This window comes from Saimiri boliviensis, chromosome 7, assembly GCF_048565385.1.
Source record: "Saimiri boliviensis isolate mSaiBol1 chromosome 7, mSaiBol1.pri, whole genome shotgun sequence".
Taxonomy (NCBI): Eukaryota; Metazoa; Chordata; class Mammalia; order Primates; family Cebidae; genus Saimiri; species Saimiri boliviensis.
In genome coordinates this window covers 11,732,330-11,750,043 of record NC_133455.1, presented here as the reverse complement: position 1 = coordinate 11,750,043, position 17,714 = coordinate 11,732,330, and the positions used below count along the sequence as shown (strand labels likewise).

At 47.3% G+C, this 17,714-nt stretch overlaps 1 protein-coding gene across 2 annotated transcripts in view; it reads left to right on the top strand.

The window, feature by feature from the left end:
- The first annotated feature begins 207 nt into the window (after positions 1 to 207).
- The window catches only part of P2RX7 (purinergic receptor P2X 7), a 55,478-nt gene continuing 37,971 nt past the window's right edge, over positions 208 to 17,714 (top strand). Inside the window, exon 1 of one of the 2 annotated variants that reach the window (XM_010342800.2) lies at positions 208 to 487. In XM_010342800.2, the coding sequence (XP_010341102.1) occupies positions 363 to 487 (125 nt within the window). In that variant the 5' untranslated portion in view covers positions 208 to 362. The remainder of the gene's footprint in view (positions 488 to 17,714) is intronic. The other variant, XM_003932171.4, reaches the window with a different exon arrangement.

The window sequence follows — 17,714 nt, the reverse complement described above, 5'->3', positions numbered from 1 at the left end:
CCCCTTTCTCCCAACAGAAATGAGCCCAAAAAAGCAAAAGGAAAGGAGAGAAAGGGAGAATTCTAAAAATGCCTATCCTCTGAACACCGTCTTTGTGAAGGCATCTGGGGGAGGCCAGCTGGGGCGAGGTCATCTGCCAGCCTGGTCCGTAGGACTTGGCCCTTCTTGTTTATTGCAGCCACATCTGGGGCAACTGCCAGGGCCCGCCCTTACTCTACAGCCATTGGAGGAGCTCAAAGTTAAAGGCTCCTACTAAAAATCAGTAAGCTTCATTTTGCAGTTACTGGGAGGGAGCTTGCTGTGGCCCCACCGGGGATAGCTGAGCCCTGGTCCAGCCCCGCGCAGGGAGGGAGCCTGTCACCATGCCGGCCTGCTGCAGCTGCAGTGATGTTTTCCAGTATGAGACCAACAAAGTCACCCGGATCCAGAGCATGAATTATGGCACCCTTAAGTGGTTCTTCCACGTGATCGTCTTTTCCTACGTTAGGTAAGTAGGATGCAGGGAGGACCCCAGACCTCTTGCAGTGGTTACCAGCACAGTAAGCCCCAGGGGGCAGCTTCAGGTGCGCATTCTGAATCTCACATGGTTTCGGAATCTGAGACGCTCTCTCGCAGCAAGCTGGGCGGGAGGGCGGAAGCAGCAGCAGGCAGGATGACAGGGCGCCGCCGCCGGGCTGCAGCAGAGAGAAGCGGCGGCAGGCGAGTGGGACTCCTTTCCGCTCTACTCTGGGCCGGCCCGGGCGAGCAGGGCAGGGCGTGGCTGGGGAAGGTGGGAAAGCTCAGGGAAACACCCTGGATTCCCGGAGAGAAGGCAAGGATCTCGGGGCACGCCTGGTGATCATGCCATCATCTGAGTCACCGTGCTTGGGAGGAATAGGCCCAGGCTTGAAAATGTATTATAACTTTAGGTCACCAATGTCAGGAAGACACTGTTTTTTTCTAAAAGAAACTTACCGAGATAGAATTTACACACCATACAATCCACCCATTTAAATGATACAATTTAATGGTTTTTTGGATTATTCAGAGTTGTGCAACCATCCCACAATCAATTTTAGAATATTTTCATCGACTCAAAAAAAAAAAAACTCACACTCCTTCGCCACCATTTCCAGCACTGTTCCTCCTCCTTCCCACTCATGAATTCACTTTCTGCCTCTATGGATTCGCCTATTCTGGACATTCCCCTAAATGGAATCACACAATCTGTAGCCCTTTGTGGCTGGCTGTTTTCACTTAGCATGTTTTGAATGCTCATTCATCTTGTAGCATGTGCGGACACTTCATTCAATTTATTTAAGAGACGAGGGTCTCACTATTTGCCCCGGCTGATCTCAAACTCCTGGACTCAAGTGATCTGCCTACCTCGGCCTCCCAAAGTGTTAGGATTACAGATGTGAGCCACTGTTTGCCTGGCCTATCCTTCACTCCTTTTTGTGGCTGAGTCATATGGTTGCATGGAGAGACCACCTTTCATCCACCCTTTCATCCCTTGATGGACATTTGTGTTGTTTCCCCTTTTTGGCAATCATGAATAATGCTGCACGAACATTTGTGTACAAGGTTTTATGTGGATATATATTCTCATTTCTCTTGAGTGTGTACCTAAGAGTGGCATTGCTGGGTGATATGTTAAGTATATTTCACCTTTAGCGGAACTGTGGACTGAATGTCACAGCAGCTGCAGCGTTTTGCATTCCCATCAGCAGAGTATGAGGGGTCCAGTTTCTCCACATTGTCACCAACGCTTGTTATCGTCTGTCTTTTTGTGCTTTTTGTTTTTGTTTTTGTTTTTTGAGATGAAGTCTTGCATAGGCTGGAATGCAGTGGTGCAATCTTGGCTCACTGCAACCTCCACCTCCCCAGCTCAAGCGATTCTCCTTCCTCAGCATCCTGAGTAGTTGGGATTACAGGCATACGTCGCCTGTAATCTGGCTAATTTTTGTATTTTTAGTAGAGACAGGGTTTCATCATGTTCGCCAGACTGGCCTCGAACTCCTGACTTCAAGTGATCTGCCTACCTCAGCCTCTCAAAGTGCTGGGATTACGGGCATGAGCCACCATGCCTGGCCGATTGTCTGTCTTTTCAATTCTAGCCATGCTAATGGGTGTGAAGCGGTAGTTCTCTGTGGTTGTGATTTGAATTTCCCATATGGTGAGTGCCTCTTATTCTCTGTGCTGATTGATAATGATGATGGAGGCAATTTGTATCTATAGAGGGTGGCAGTGTAGTTTACTAAGAGTTAATCCAACTTATTTCATACTACTGGCTATGTCTTCCGGGGCCAAGTCATTAACTTCTCTGAGCGTCTCAGTTTCTGCATCTGTTCGTAGGGTTGTGACAATTAAACAAAAAAAAAGCATGAGCAGCCCTTATTATGGTGACTGACATAGGATAAGAGCTCCATAACTAGTATCTATTTTTAAAAATAATCATTTTGAGGCTGGCCGCGGTGGCTCACGCCTGTAATCTTAGCACTTTGGGAGGCCGAGGCAGGCGGATCGCTGGAGGTCGGAAGCTTGAGACTAGCCTGGCCAATATGGTGCGACCCTGTCTCTACCAAAAATTCAAAAGTTAGCCAGGCATAGTGGTGCGCACCTGTAGTCCCAGCTACTTGGGAGGCTGAGGCAGGAGAATCACTTGAACCTAGGAGGTGGAGGTTGCATTTAGCCAAGATCGCACCACTACACTCCAGCCTGGGCAACAGAGCAAGACTCTGTCTCAAAACAAAACAAAACAAAACAAACAAACAAAAAAAAAACCTTTTTTAATTATATAATAGTATACGTATGTGTATAAAATACATATATGTATTTTTATGTACATCTTCTGGTCTGACCCTCAGAGTAACCATATATAAGCTCAGGATTTGAGATCTGGAAATGTGGACTGAAAAATCCTTCACTTCTTTGAGCCTTGGTTCCCTCATGTGTAAAATGAGGAGACTCATTGATAGGAATATTAAATGAACTAATAAATGCCGAGCTGTTTGAAAAATATATGGCATATATTTTTGTTAGTTCTCTTATTGTTACTTCTTATTAATATTGCTATTATTAGGATTATTACTATTATTTGATTCATATGTTTACTGTTTAATAAATATTGAATGATAAACATATATGCTGGGCTGGACACGGTGGCCCATGCCTGTATTTCCAGCACTTTGGAAGGCCAAGGCAGGCTGATCACTTGAGGTCAAGCATTTGAGACCAGCCTAGCTAAGGTGGTAAAAACATCATCTCTACTAAAAATACGAAAATTAGTTGGATGTGGGAGTGGGGGTGCCTGTAGTCCCAGCTACTGAGGAGGCTGAGGCAGGGCAATCACTTGAACTTGGGAGGTGGAGGTTGTAGTGAGCTGAGATCATGCCATTGCACTCCAGCCTGGGTGACAGAGCAAGACTCCATCTCAAATAATAATAATAAATTTCTAAAAACAGATTACTATGAGAACACCTTATAATGATAAATATTTTTCCTTCACATGGTGAAATCATAACTTACATGTATTTAACTCCCCCAGATTCAGTTATACATGTTCCACATGGACATGGAGAGAGAGGTCTCCCAAAGTGCTGAGATAACAGGCGTGAGCCACCACGATAACGCAATGATCCAGCAACCCTGGCGTAGGTCTGAGATGGGATACTTGCATCTGGGCTTCCCTCCGTCAATCTCTGTTCCCACGTGCTTCTCACAGAGTGAGCATCTTGCTGCTCTACTTATTAATATAGGTACATATTTTTCAGCCACATGACCCCTAAAATAAGTCAACTCCTTCGCCTTCACCTGGAGCAAAACTGTAAAAACAGCAACTTGTTCCAGAGCTGGAGGAAAAATTGGCTCCAGCAGACCCAAGTGGGAAGTGTTTGCTATGCTTTGTGGACAATTCAAGGATTTATCAAAGGCAATTTTGATGAGCCATGATTTTCATCTTAAGTGTCGACCTTAGAGGATAAGCTGCATATTAAAGTTTCTCCACTCTTTGTATTTTAAAATATAAAATGGAAGAGAAAACATTGCCAGCTTTGCTTTTTTCCTCTTGGTTAATGGACTATTAACATCTCACCAAATGGCCAAATGGAGCCTCACAGTACACAATTTCGGAAATGCTGCCTTAAGTTGCACGTGAAGCTTTAAGTTCATGTAACCATGACTTAGCCATCTGTGAAATAGGTAGACCCAATGGGCGTAGGGATTGGGGGAAGTAGTTTGCATCAAGTAGGACTGGTGTGGACCATAGGTGGAAATCCAGACAGGCTCGAGCAATGCTCAGGACACAGCAGCAAGTGACAAGTTCTGGCCAGCTGTCCCTCCTGGGGCTGGAAGGACTAAGAGCCAGGATAAGGATATGGGGCCTCGGTCATTGAAAATGGGATACAAAGCAGGGACTGATTATGGAGGAAATTAGCCAAGAGGCTGTTCAGCTTCTCCTATTCTCACAACCAAGTTCAGATCTGGAGTCAGAGGCAGGGATGCCCCTGTAAGAGGAGTTTGTGTTGGAGGTCTGTGTAGATAGGATGCTGAGCAGTGACAGAAACTCGACTTACATTAACCACAAAGCCTCAATGGGGAATTTATTGGATCATGTAACTGGGCAGTTGAAGAGATGGTGCTGTCCTCGGACATGGATGAAGATAAGAGTTCAAACTATGTCATCAGATCTGATCTCTCTCCCTACATGTTGGCTCCATTTGCTCCTATTTGGCTTCCTTCTTGAGCAACTCTTATGTACCAAGATACTCTTACAGCAACCTCAGAGGAGCAAACAAATCTTTCCTGATAGCTCGGATAGGAAAGTCCCAGGAAAGACGCTGATTGGTCAGGTGTGAGTTACAGATCCATCCCTGAACCAATCACTGTGGCCAGGGCCAAGGTGTCACCCGATTGGCCAGCTTGGGTCATCTGCTGCCTACCGTGGCACGAAGTAGCGAGAAGACGAGGAAGCCGTGTGAGCCCCACGTGAATGAACCACATCCAGTGGATTTTCCTCAGGAAGGAAGATTCTGTTCCCAGACAAAATGGGAAAAAGAAGTGGGGAGGGTAGGCAGACAAAAAAAAAAAAAAAAAAAAAAGCAGTGATCTATTACAAGGTCCTTCCGAAACCCAGAAATTCCAGGGATTTCTGAAGTCTGCTTCTCTAGTCCTGGCTTGTCTCAGCCCTGCACCTGGACTGTGGAGAATTAGGCAATTGCTGAGCTTCTTTCTTACCTTGGCCCCTTCCTCAGTCCCACCAGGAGCCCTGCTCCTCATCCCCAGATGTGCTGCTTGGGCCCACGGAGGCTGCCGGCTCACCTTGGTACTTCACTACTACTTGGTTCCTGTTGCCACCAAGCTGTTGCTTAAACCAAGCCGCCTGTGATGGCACTGCCTTGATAAAAAAAGCAAAAAACAGAATACTCTTTTTTACTTTTTTTTTTTTTTTTTTTTTTGAGACAGAATCTCGCTCTGGTTTCCGAGACTGCAGTGTGGTAGTATCTTGGCTCACTGCAGCCTCAACCTCCTGGGCTCAGGTGATTTTCCCACCTCAGCTTCCCCAGTAGCTGGGACTATAGGTGCATGCCACTATGCCCAGCTAATTTTTGTATTTTTAGTAGAGATGGGGTTTCACCATGTTGGCCAGGCTGGTCTTGAACTCCTGACCTCAGGTGATCCACTCTCCTCAGCCTCCCAAAGTGCTAGGAATACAGGCATGAGCCACCGTGCCCGGCCGGAGAATTCTTTCAAATTTATTCCAAGTGGGTTGAGAAGCCATGGGAAGATTGTAAGCAAAGGAATAAAAGATGGTTACATTCTCTTGGGAAGATTTCCCTCTTCCCTGGAGACCAGTCCTCACAGAAGCTTTTCCAGCAGCCGCAGAAGACCAGGGAGGATTGAGAGAGGCACAGGAAAACAAACTCCACTCACAGCGGCTGCCCCACTGCCCAGTCGGCCTCCACTGGCAGCCACAGTGAGCCTGTGCTGTCATTCCTGGTCCCAGGCTGGCTGTTGCCGTGGAGATGGTGCTGCCATGCTAGTTTGTGGCTGTTAAAATGGAGCTCCTGGCTGGACACCTGTTTCCCAGTGGGTGGCCACACACCTGGGCCTCCTCCAGCTGAGCAGAAGTGAGCCCAGCACAGAGGCCAGGGAGGCACCAGATGCCAGGAGGAGCAAATCTCAATCCAATGCAAGCGTGGCACCTCTGCCCCGACCATCTTTTTTTTTTTTTTTTTTTTTTTTTTTTTTTTAAAGACAGATTCTCTCTCTGTTACCCAGACTGGAGTGCAGTGGTGCAATCTTGACTCATTGCAACCTCCACCTCCCGGGTTCATGCAATTCTCCTGCCTCAGCCTCCTGAGTAGCTGGGATTATAATAGGTGTGCGCCAGCACACCCAGCTAATTTTTGTATTTTTACTAGAGACAGGGTTTTGCCATGTTTGCCAGGCTGGTCTTGAACTACTGGCCTCAAGCGATCTGCCCACCTTGGCCTTCCGAAGTGCTGAAATTACAGGTGTGAGCCACCACACCTCATCTGTCCCGACTGTCTTCAGAGGAATAGAAACATGAGGTCTGCCACATTCTCATCCTACCTTTGACACCTGAGTGAGGTGATAGAGCTTGAGGGGAAGGTCAGAGATAACCCAGTTCAGGAGGTGACCCCATAGGAGGATTAGAATCCAGCCATGTGACACATGGTACCAAGAGAGCAGTAAATGCAAAGCTCTGGAAACACAAGAGGAACAGCAAGGACAGCACATTCCGGAACCTGGGGAGAGAGGAGGGGCCACCGGAGCTGAAGGCAGGTTAGGAGAAGGGTTTCAATTTGATTTTCAGTGCCACGGGAGGCCACTGAAACATTTTATGCAGAGAAGTGAAACCACCTGACTCATGCTTCTAGAAGCTCTCATGGGCCACTGTACAGAGCATAGAGTGTGGTGGGACAAGAATGACAGCGAGGGACCAGTGAGAAGGTTCCTGGAGTCACCGGATGTGAGGAGATGGAGACTTGGGCTAGAATAGGATGGCAGAGCTGGAGGGATGTGGACAAAGCCCGGATGTGTTTTGGAGGCTGATGGATTTGCTAGGAGGTGAAGGATGGTTCTGGATTCCTGAGGCATGATGGCCTTTCACCAATGTAAGGAAGACCAAGGAGAGGCTTGAGGACTAACAGAGCACTGTTAAGGATGTCAGGCAAAGATGGAGACTGCCATGAGCTGTGATTATGCCACTGCACCCTAGCCTGGGTGACAGACTGACATCCTGTCTTGAAATATACATGTAATAAAAAAATAATAAATAAATAAAGGTCCAGGCGTGGTGGCTCACGCCTGTAATCCCAACACTTTGGGAGGCTGAGGCAGGTGGATCACCTGAGGTTAGGAGTTCAAGACCAGCCTGGTCAACATGGCAAAACGCCATCTCTACTAAAAATACAAAAATTACCCGGGCGTGGTGGCGCACACCTGTAATCCCAGCTACTTGAGAGGGTGAGGCAGGAGAATCACTTGAACCCAGGAGGCAGAGGTTGCAGTGACCCTAAATTGCGCCATTGCACTACAGCCTGGGCGACAGAGGGAGACTCCATCTCAATAAATAAAGTCGGGCAAGCAATTAAAACACTTGCCTACTACCGTCTATCCTCGTCCCTGTTTCATGTCTAACACCGAACCACCAAAATAGTTGAAGCACATCATCTCAAAAGATAAGCACAGTTCTTTCAAATGAGTGGCTTTAGCATATGAAAAGCTGCCTCAGTGTCTGATTTTCTTGTTTTCAAGGGGTAATGATGGAGGCTTCTCTCCTGCACCGGCTGGCCTCTGCGGATGCCACCCCAGCCCCGCTGCGTGAGTAGCACAGTGTTGGGAAGAGGAAGGAGCAGTTTGTCTGGCGTCTTCACAGGCCCGCAGCTGGCGGGTACAGTGGCAGAGAAGGCGATGCCAAGGTGGAGCTGGGGAAGCCCGCGGGGGCCAGATCATGGAGGGCCTTGGCTGCATCTGGCAGACACTGAGAAAGAGCACAAAGAGCTGTACCCGCAGCCCCCAACGTCTTATTAGAAAATATTCAAACATACAGAAAACATGAAGGGTTTTATGCTCATGTTTTCATTTTACGGAGATCATTCTGCTTGAAATATAACATCTTCTTTTTTTTTTTTTTTTTTTTTTTTGAGACGGAGTTTCGCTCTTGTTACCCAGGCTGGAGTGCAGTGGCACGATCTCGGCTCGCCGCAACCTCCGCCTCCTGGGTTCAAGCAATTCTCCTGCCTCAGTCTCCCTAGTAGCTGGGACTACAGGCATGCACCACCATGCCCAGCTGATTTTTGCATTTTTAGTAGAGACGGGGTTTCACCATGTTGACCAGGATGGTCTCGATCTCTTGACCTCGTGATCCACCCACCTCGGCCTCCCAAAGTGCTGGGATTACAGGCTTGAGCCACCGCGCCCGGCTGAAATATAACATCTTCTGAGTCCTGCCGAGGACTTAGCCTGTGCTGGGTTCTCTTCTTAGCACGTGACATGTATTGGCCTGTAGAGTGTGGCCACGTTTGTAACATCAGTATACCTATTTGGATATCTAGGTATGGACATAAAGAGATACCTAGGAGACATTCCCATTGCCTATGGGAGTGATTTGTGCTGGGATATTATTTATTTATTTATTTAGAGATGAGCCTCTCTCTGTCAGCCAGGCTGGAGTGCAACGGCGTGATCTGGCTGACTGTAACCTCTACCTCCCAGTTCAAACTATTCTCCCGCCTCAGCCTCCCTGGCAGCTGGGACTACAGGGGCCTACCACTGTGCCTGGCTAATTTTTGTATTTTTAGTAGAGATGAGTTTCCACATGTTGCCCAGGCTGGTCTCAAACTCTTGACCTCAAGTAATCTGCCCACCTTGGCTTCCCAAATTGCTGGGATTGCAGGCATGAGTCACCATTCCCGGCTGGAATCTTAATTTATATTTTTTTCTTTCTAGCCCTTGATTTTCACCCTGTTAGGCTGACTTTAGGAATCTGACCCCAAAACTGCAAAAGAATAAATTAATCTGGAAAGCCACTAAGTTTGTGGTAATTTGTTACAGCAACAACTTGGCTCAGGGGTGCTGGCTCTTCCCCACTTTCTTCTCAGAGCATCTCTTGAGTCCTCGCCCCTTGCCGAGCCCCCACCATGGCCCGGTGGACCAGCGATGGACCCAATCAGATTCTCCTCTTGGGATTTTAAATAAAAGATGCATGAAGGCAGGCGGATCATGAGATCAGGAATTCAAGACCATCCTGGCCAACACGGTGAAACCCCATCTCTACTAAAAACATAAAAATCAGTCTCACATGGTGGCGTGCGCCTGTAGTCCCAGCTACTCGAGAGGCTGAGGCAGGAGAGTGGCTTGAACCCAGGAGGCAGAGGTTGCAGTGAGCCAAGATGGAGCCACTGCCCTCCAGGCTGGGCAAGCGAGCAAGACTCCATCTCAATAAATAAATAAATAAGAGATGCAGAAGCCACATGCCCAGCCTCTCTGGGCTGCACTGCAGGCACAGTGCCTGGTACCACCACTCTGTAGGGGTCCTGAAGATGTCTGTTGGCCTGGGTTAGGCGTGAGCTAAGGGATATGAGGGCAGTTCACACTGGGGGCTCAGCCCTTTGGTGTTACCTTTGCTCTGGAAGCCCAGGGACTGTAAGGGGGAGAGAATGACTTCACTGAAAGGCAGGACCTCCCTGCAGAGCTTGAAGAACAATCTAATCATCGTGGCATGGGCCCATCCCACCTGTGATGCCAGTGTCAGTCTGCGAAAGTCGCTCATATTCACAGCATGTGGATTGCGACTCTGCGGAGTCCCAGTGGTGGGCACCTTCATCTCCATTTGGCAAATCCAGTGCGAGCAGCCTGAGGGTTCCATGGGCCCAGCCTCACCTCCATCCTTATTTCCCTGCCGCTCCAGGGGCTCCTTCTCAGCCACACTTGCCTGTGAGTGCCCCTTGGCTGTATCGGTCTGTTCTCATGCTGCTCATAAAGACATATGCAAGACTGGGTCATTTATAAAGGAAAGAGGTTTAACGGACTCACAGTTTCACATGTTCAGGGAGACCTCACAACAATGGCAGAGGCGAAAGGCATGTCTTATATGGTGGCAGGCAAAGAGCAAATGAGAGCCAAGTAAAAGAGGAAACCTATAAAACCATCAGATCTGCCAGGTGCAGTGGCTCGCACTTTGGGATGCTGAGGTAGGTAGATCACCTGAGGTCCAGAGTTCAAGACCAGCCTGACCAACACAGAGAAACTCTGTCTCTACTAAAAATACAAAATTAGCCAGGCATTGTGGCAGGTGCCTGTAATCCCAGCTACTCAGGAAGCTGAGGCAGGAGAATCGCTTCAACCCGGGAGGCAGAGTTTGTGGTGAGCCAAGATCGTGCCACTGCACTCCAGGGCAACAAGAGGGAAACTACATCTCAAAAAAAGAAAAAAAGCCATCAGATCCCATGGGACTTATTCACTACCACGAGAACAGCATGAAGGAAACCACCCCCATGATTCCGTGATCTCCCAGCAGGTCCCCCCCCACACGTAGAAATTATGGGGGCTACAATTTAAGATGAGATTTGGGTGGGGACACAGCCAAACCGTACCCGTGGCCCTGGCTTCTCTCCCATCAGTTCTCTTCTACCTCCCAGACTCTTTTGAGCTTTGCCTTTCGTCTTTTTCTTCTTTAGAGGCTGGAGTCTCACTGTGTTGCTCAGGCTGGTCTGGAACTCCTGGGCTTAAGGGATCCTCCCACCTCAGCCTAACAAGTAACTGTGATTATAGGCACACACCACCACGCCCCCACAACTTACCCATCCTCCCCATCCCAGTGAAATCCCCAAGTTCTTCACAGCCCTGTTAGCTCTAGGCACCAGTGGCTTTGCCTTCTATAGAATGGACGACATGATAGCATCTTAGAACAAGCAGTCATGGGGATTAGGGAGGCTGGGAGTTCTTTCTTCATTCAGGGATTAAACCTACCACCTGAAGGGGTGACATGGCTTGTCTCAGTCACCAGACAAGGTCAGGAGAGTATTTTTGGGACAGACATTAGAATGTTGAAAGGGAGGACACTGCAAAGTCACTTTCATAATCACAGTATCCCCCCGACAGATAAAGTGGCAAACTCATTTTCATTCCCTGTTTGCCTTTGATGAAGCTCTGAACCATTTTAATTCTTTTTTTTTTTTTTTTTTTAAGACATTCTCCCTCTGTTGCTCAGGCTGGAGTGCAGTGGTGCAATCTCGGCTCACTGCAACCTCCACCTCCTGGGTTCCAGCAATTCTCCTGCCTCAGCCTCCCGGGTAGCTGGGACTACAGGCACCCACCGCCATGCCGACTAATTTTGTATTTTTAGTAGAGACGGGGTTTCACCATGTTGGCCAGCCTGGTCTCGAACTCCTGACCTCAGGTGATCCGCCCACGTCCACCTCCCAAAGTGCTGGCATTACAGGCATGAGCCACCGCGCCTGACCAGCATTTTAATTCTTAAAATTTACATGTTCATGATGACACAGAGACAGGTTTTCTGTTTAGGAGAGGGCTGGATTCCATTAAGGCTGATGGATTGTATGTTGCACATTCCGGAATGAACATGAGAGATTAGAATCAAGCTTCCCACATGGTGGGTCACACTGAACAACCCAGTGTTGCTCCAGGAGTGTTGAGAGAAGTGAAGTTTGTGAGTATTGATGAATGCTGAGTGTATGATAGAATATATTATTTGCTAGGAAGAACGATGGCAAGGAAAACCTAGCTGTCCCACCTCCCCCCCATCCCTGCCCAAGTAGAAAACTACTTGGGGCATTCCAAAGTGGCAGGACAACCTGTAAATATCATACACCTGGGTGGCTCATGCCTGTAATCCCAGCACTTTGCGAGGCCGAGGCGGGTGGATCACGAGGTCAAGAGATTTGAGACCATCCTGGTCAACATGGTGAAACCCCGTCTCTACTAAAAATACAAAAACTTAGCTGGGCATGGTGGCACATGCCTGTAATCCCAGCTACTCAGGAGGCTGAGGCAGGAGAATTGCCTGAACCCAGGAGGCAGAGGTTGCGGTGAGCTGAGACCGCACCATTGTACTCCAGCCTGGGTAACAAAAGCAAAACTCTGTCTCAAAAAAAAAAAATCATACACCGGTTAAAACAATTCTTTAAGATACCTGCCCTGCCCCTGTGGCTCCCTCATGGAGAATATACTTTAGCTTGTTCGTAATCAGTGGTAAGCAGGCAACAGCTGCCTACTTGGTATATTTTTGTGTTATGAGAAAATACAGAACACCTGTTTGTTAATAATAATCATCTGTTCAGAGAGAATAACTATGTGAATCAGCATCTGCTCGGGGCCTTCAGCCTGGACTGCTGGCAGCCCCTGAGGCTCTCAGTTTGGAAGGCTGCAGGTCCCCCGATAGACCCACTTTGCTGTTCTGTGTGGTGTCTGCCTCTCAGTTCCTTCAGCCCTACCTGGTGGGGGTCTCTACAGCCGAGCTGGTTCTTGGTACAGGAGAATGTTGCAACATCCAGTGTGAGAAAGCACGGCACGCACCATGTATGTGCCGGGATGCCAGGCTGAAATGTACTATTGAGCAAGTGTATTATTGAGCACGTTCATCTGTGGAATTCTATTTAATAGCTCTGGTCATGTGTGCTGACTGGGTCCCAAATCTGGATCTCTCACCCCAACATCTTTCTTGAAAATCTTTCTTTTCTTTTTTTTTTTTTTTTTTTTTTTTTTTTTTTTTTTTTTTTTTTTTTTTTTTTGTGAGACAAACTCTCACTCTGTCGCCCAGGCTGGAGTGCAGTGGTGTGATCTCAGGTCACTGCAACCTCTGCCTCCAGAATGCAAGCAGTTCTCTTGCCTCAGCCTCCCAAGTAGCTGGGACTACAGGTGCTCGCCACCACGCCCAGTTAACTGTTTGTAGTTTTAGTAGAGACGGGGTTTCACCATGTTAGCCAGGATGGTCTCAATCTCCTGACCTCGTGATCCACCTGCCTTGGCCTCCCAAAGTGCTGGGATTACAGGAGTGAGCCACCGTGCCCAGCCAAAAGTCTTTCTTTTATTTTTATTTTTATTTTTTAAAGACGGGGTTTCACCATGTTGGTCAGGCTGGTCTTGAACTCCTGAACTCAGGTGATCCACCTGCCTCGGCCTCCAAAGTGCTTGGATTACAGGCGTGAGCCACCACGCCCGGCCAAGTCTTTCTTTTTAAATAAATGTTATAAAAAATACTAAAACATACAGTGAATAATATAAAACCCACGTACCACTATCCAACTTAAATAATAAAGCACTACTAATCCACTTTTGCCCTCTGCAAACTCATCCTTCATCCCATTCTCTTTTCTTTCCCTTTATAAAGATCCTGCAGCTGGGCATATTGGCTGCACCTGCAGTCCCAGCTACTCGGGAGGCTGAGACTGGAGGATCACTTGAGCCCAGGAGTTTGTGGCTGTAGTGTGCTATGATTGCACCTGTGAAATAGCCACTGCGTTCCAGCCTGGGCAGCGTAGCAAGACGCCATCTTTATTTTTTTCTTTTCTTTATTTTTATTTTTATTTATTTATTTTTAATATTCTTTTTTTCAAAATGGGGTTTCACCATGATGGCCAGGCTGGTTTTGAACTCCTGACCTCAGGTGATCCACCCACCTCGGCTTCCCAAAGTGCTAGGATTACAGGTGTGAGCTACCACGCCCAGCCCAGACTCCATCTTTAAATGAAATCCTTTTTTTTTTTTTTTAGATGGAGTCTCTATCACCCAGGCTAGAGTGTAGTGGCACCATCTTGGCTCACTGCAACCTCTGTCCCCCGGGTTTGAGCGATTCTCCTGCCTCAGCCTCCCGAGTAGCTGGGACTACAGGTGTGCATCACCACGCCTGGCTAATTTTTGTATTTTTAATAGAGATGGGATTTCACCAAGTTGGCCAGGCTGGTCTCGAACTCCTGACCTCAGGTGATCCGCCCACCTCAGCCTCCCAAAGTGCTGGGATTACAGGTGTGAGCCACCTTGAACAGCCTAAACAAAATCCTGAATTTGGCATTTGTCATTCCCTTGTTTGTTTAGTTGTTTGGTTGCTTGTTTTTGAGACAGAGTCTCACTCTGTCGCCCAGACTGGAGTGCAGTGGTGCGATCTCTACTCACTGCAACCTCTAACTCCCGGGTTCAAGGGATTCTTCTGCCTCAGCCTCCCAAATAGCTGGGACTACAGGCACCTGCCACCACACCTGGCTAATTTTTTTGTATATTTTAGTAGAGATGGCTTTTCACCATGTTGGCCAGGCTGGTCTCAAACTCCTAACTTCAGATGATCCGCTCACCTCAGCCTCCCAAAGTGCTAGGATTACAGGCATGCGCCACTGTGCCTGGCCCCTTTGTTTGTTTTTACATTTCTACAGCACATATATGTTTACATATGTAAAAAAAAAATTCTATTGGGGTGAAATTCACATAACATAAAATGAACCACTGTAAACATGAACAATTCAGTGACATTTAGAACTCTCACAGTGCTATGTACCACCACCTCTCTCTAGTTCCAGAACATTTTCATCACCCCCAAAGGACACCCCATGCCCATCAGCTGTCACTCCCCATTTCTCCCCCCTCTGTCCCCTGCAACCACCCAAATCTGCTCTCTGTCTCTATGGATTTACCTATTCTGGATATTTCATATAAATGGAGTCATACAGTGCATGGCATTTGGTGCCTGGCCTATTTGACTTAGCAGACATAATGCTTTCAAGGTTCATCAGTATTATAGCATGTTTCACAGCTGAATAATATCTCATTGTACAGACCACATTTTGCCTATCCATTCTTCTACAGATGAACATTTGGGTTATGTGAATAGTGCTGCTATGCACATTTGTGTATAGATACTTGAGTATATAGTGTTGCTTTGGATTTCTCTAAACTTTATATCATACTTCAACTTGCTTTGGTTGTTCAATGTTAGGTTCTTTTTTTTTTTTTTTTTCTTTGAGACAGAGTCTGGCTCTGTTGCCCAGGCTGGAGTACAGTAGAGCAATCTTGGCTGGCTGCAACCTCCACTTCTGGGTTCAAGCGATTCTCCTGCCTCACCCTCCCAAGTAGCTGGGACTACAGGTGCACACCATCATACCTGGCTAATTTTTTGTATTTTTAGTAGAGATGGGGTTTCACCATGTTGATCAGGCCGGTCTTGAACTCTTGACCTCAAGTGATCCACCTGCCTCAGCCTCCCAAAGTGCTGGGATTATAGATGTGAGTCACCACGCCCAGCCTAGCCAGTTTATTTTCACTGCTGCAAAGCATCCCATTTTTTAAAAGTATTTTATTTTATTATTATTTTTTTGAGACAGGGTCTCACTCTGTCACCCAGACTGGAGTACAGAGGCGCGATCACAAGTTGCTATAGCCTTGACCTCCTGGGCCCAAGCAATCCTCCCATGTTGGCCTCCATAGTAGCTGGGACTACAGGCATGTGCCACCACACCTAGCTAATTTTTGTATTTTTAATCAAGACGGGGTTTCTTCATGTTGTCCAGGCTGGTCGAACTCCTGCGTCAAGCAGTTCTCCCGCCGCAGTCTCCCAAAGTGCCAGAATTATAGGCATAAGCCACTGTGTCTGGTCCAAAGCATTCCATTGCATGACTCCAACACTGTATTTATCCATTCTGGTTTGAGAATATTTAGGCTATTTCCTGCTTTCCCTCTTACAAGGCTGCAGAAACTTTCTTGTCCATAGTTCCTAAGGCTACAAGAGCTTCTCTGGGGCACATATGTAAGAGTTTTATGCTCTCCCATCAGCCACCAAAATACAGATTTTCGTGAAAACCCTTACCGGGAAGACCATCACCCTCGAAGTCAAACCCTCGGATATGATAGAAACTGTAAAGGCTAAGATGCAGGATAAGGATGGAATTCCTCCTGATCATCAAAGACTGATCTTGGCTGGAAAGCAACTGGAAGATGGATGCACTTTGACCACAACATTCAAAAGGAGCTACTCTTCCACTTGTGTTGAGACTTCGTGGTGGTGCTAAGAAAAGAAAGAAGTCTTACGCTACTCCCAAGGAGAATAAGCACACGAGAAAGAAAGTTAAACTGGCTGTCCTGAAATCCAAATAAAGCAGGAAAAGCTGCACGACAAACCTCTCCAACACTGACCTGGGAAGGAAGGGGTGATTTATTCATCAGGGAGCTGCAGAGACATAGTTGCCTAACAGCCAAGCTCACCTAACAGTGAAAGTCCCCGCCCTTTCAAGGGCTTACAACTCTAGAAATTACATGTGAAGGGTCTTGGTCCACGGAGCAGCGTGGGGTACATGACTTAGGTTGGGGTTTGATCGTGTTTAAGTAAAAGCAATGCCTTCCGGAAAGGTTCCTCCATACTATGCCTGGGATCTATAGGAGGGCGATTAAAGGTGGTGCCCGGTCTGCCAGCCTTTACTTCTGTTGAAATCAAGGGGGAGGTGGTCTAAGATGCTTAAGGGTGAGTAAGGGTCTCCTTCTCAGTGGATGTGAATGACAAAATTAGTCGCCTTTGTGGAGACTGCCCTTCTGATGGCTGCAGTGCTGGAGTGATTATGGCAAGCCACTTTGACAGACATTATTGTGGCAAATGTCTTCAACAAACCAGAAGACAAGTAACTGTATGAGTTAATAAAAGACATGAACTAACAAAAAAAAAAAAAAAAAAAAAAAAGAGAGAGAGAGAGAGTTTTAAGGTCTCAGGGAAGCCCTTCTTCAAATGTACTTGTTGTTGTCAAATACGAGCTGTCTTTTCGGGAGCCTCCCAGTGTTATCAGCCCTGACTATGCATTAGAATCACCTGGGAACTTTAAAAAATATATAGGCATCTGGAAAACTCCGTGTTGATATTCACTCGGGGTGGCTCACAAAATATTAAAGGTATTAACTATTAGGAAAAGTTATAGATTGTAATCTCAAACCTTTTGGAAGACCCAAAGGTTTTATTGAGGCATGCCGAAGGCAGCCACCTCATTCACATTAGCATAGGAAAGAGATAGAGGCGATCAAAGGCCTTACCCACATCCCTTCGACTCCACTCTGTTTACTCATGTAAATTTTGTGCTGGGTGGGCCCCTCCAAGGAAGATCAAAGGGGAATTACCTGTTAATAGCATTTACTCTGCCCCCCCAACCTAAACCTTTTATCAGTTGTAAAACCATTCTCTTAATCATGTTTATTATCCACAAGTGTGTCAATTTAGAGCCTCTGTTGTAACATCCATGAAATAAATGTGTAGATGGACAGAGGGTCTTGGCCGACTGGTTGCATTTCGCCCTTGCCCACTTGTGTCACTATAAAGGTGTGAGAGTGCATTCATTCATTGGTCGTTGAGTCAGTTTCTGCAGACCAGACCCACAGGTGGCGACCGACGTCTCAACTTCCCCAACCCGTGGAATCATAGTCTCCAGGGATGGGACTGGGCGGCTGCAATTTTGAAAGCCCCCTGGGTGGTTATTTAGCCAAGGTGGAGAACAGCTGGGGCCAAGTCCTGGCCCAAGGTCAGAGAGGGTTGCCATCATCTTAGACTTACTAACATCACTCAGCAGTTGGGCAAAGAAAAGGGACTAAATATAGTCTGAAAGAGTAGACAAAGCATTTCAAACAAACCCTTTAGGGCTGGGCCCGGTGACTTACGCCTGTAATCCAGCACTCTGGGAGGCCAAGGTGGGCGGATCACTTGAGACCAGTAGCTCGAGACCAGC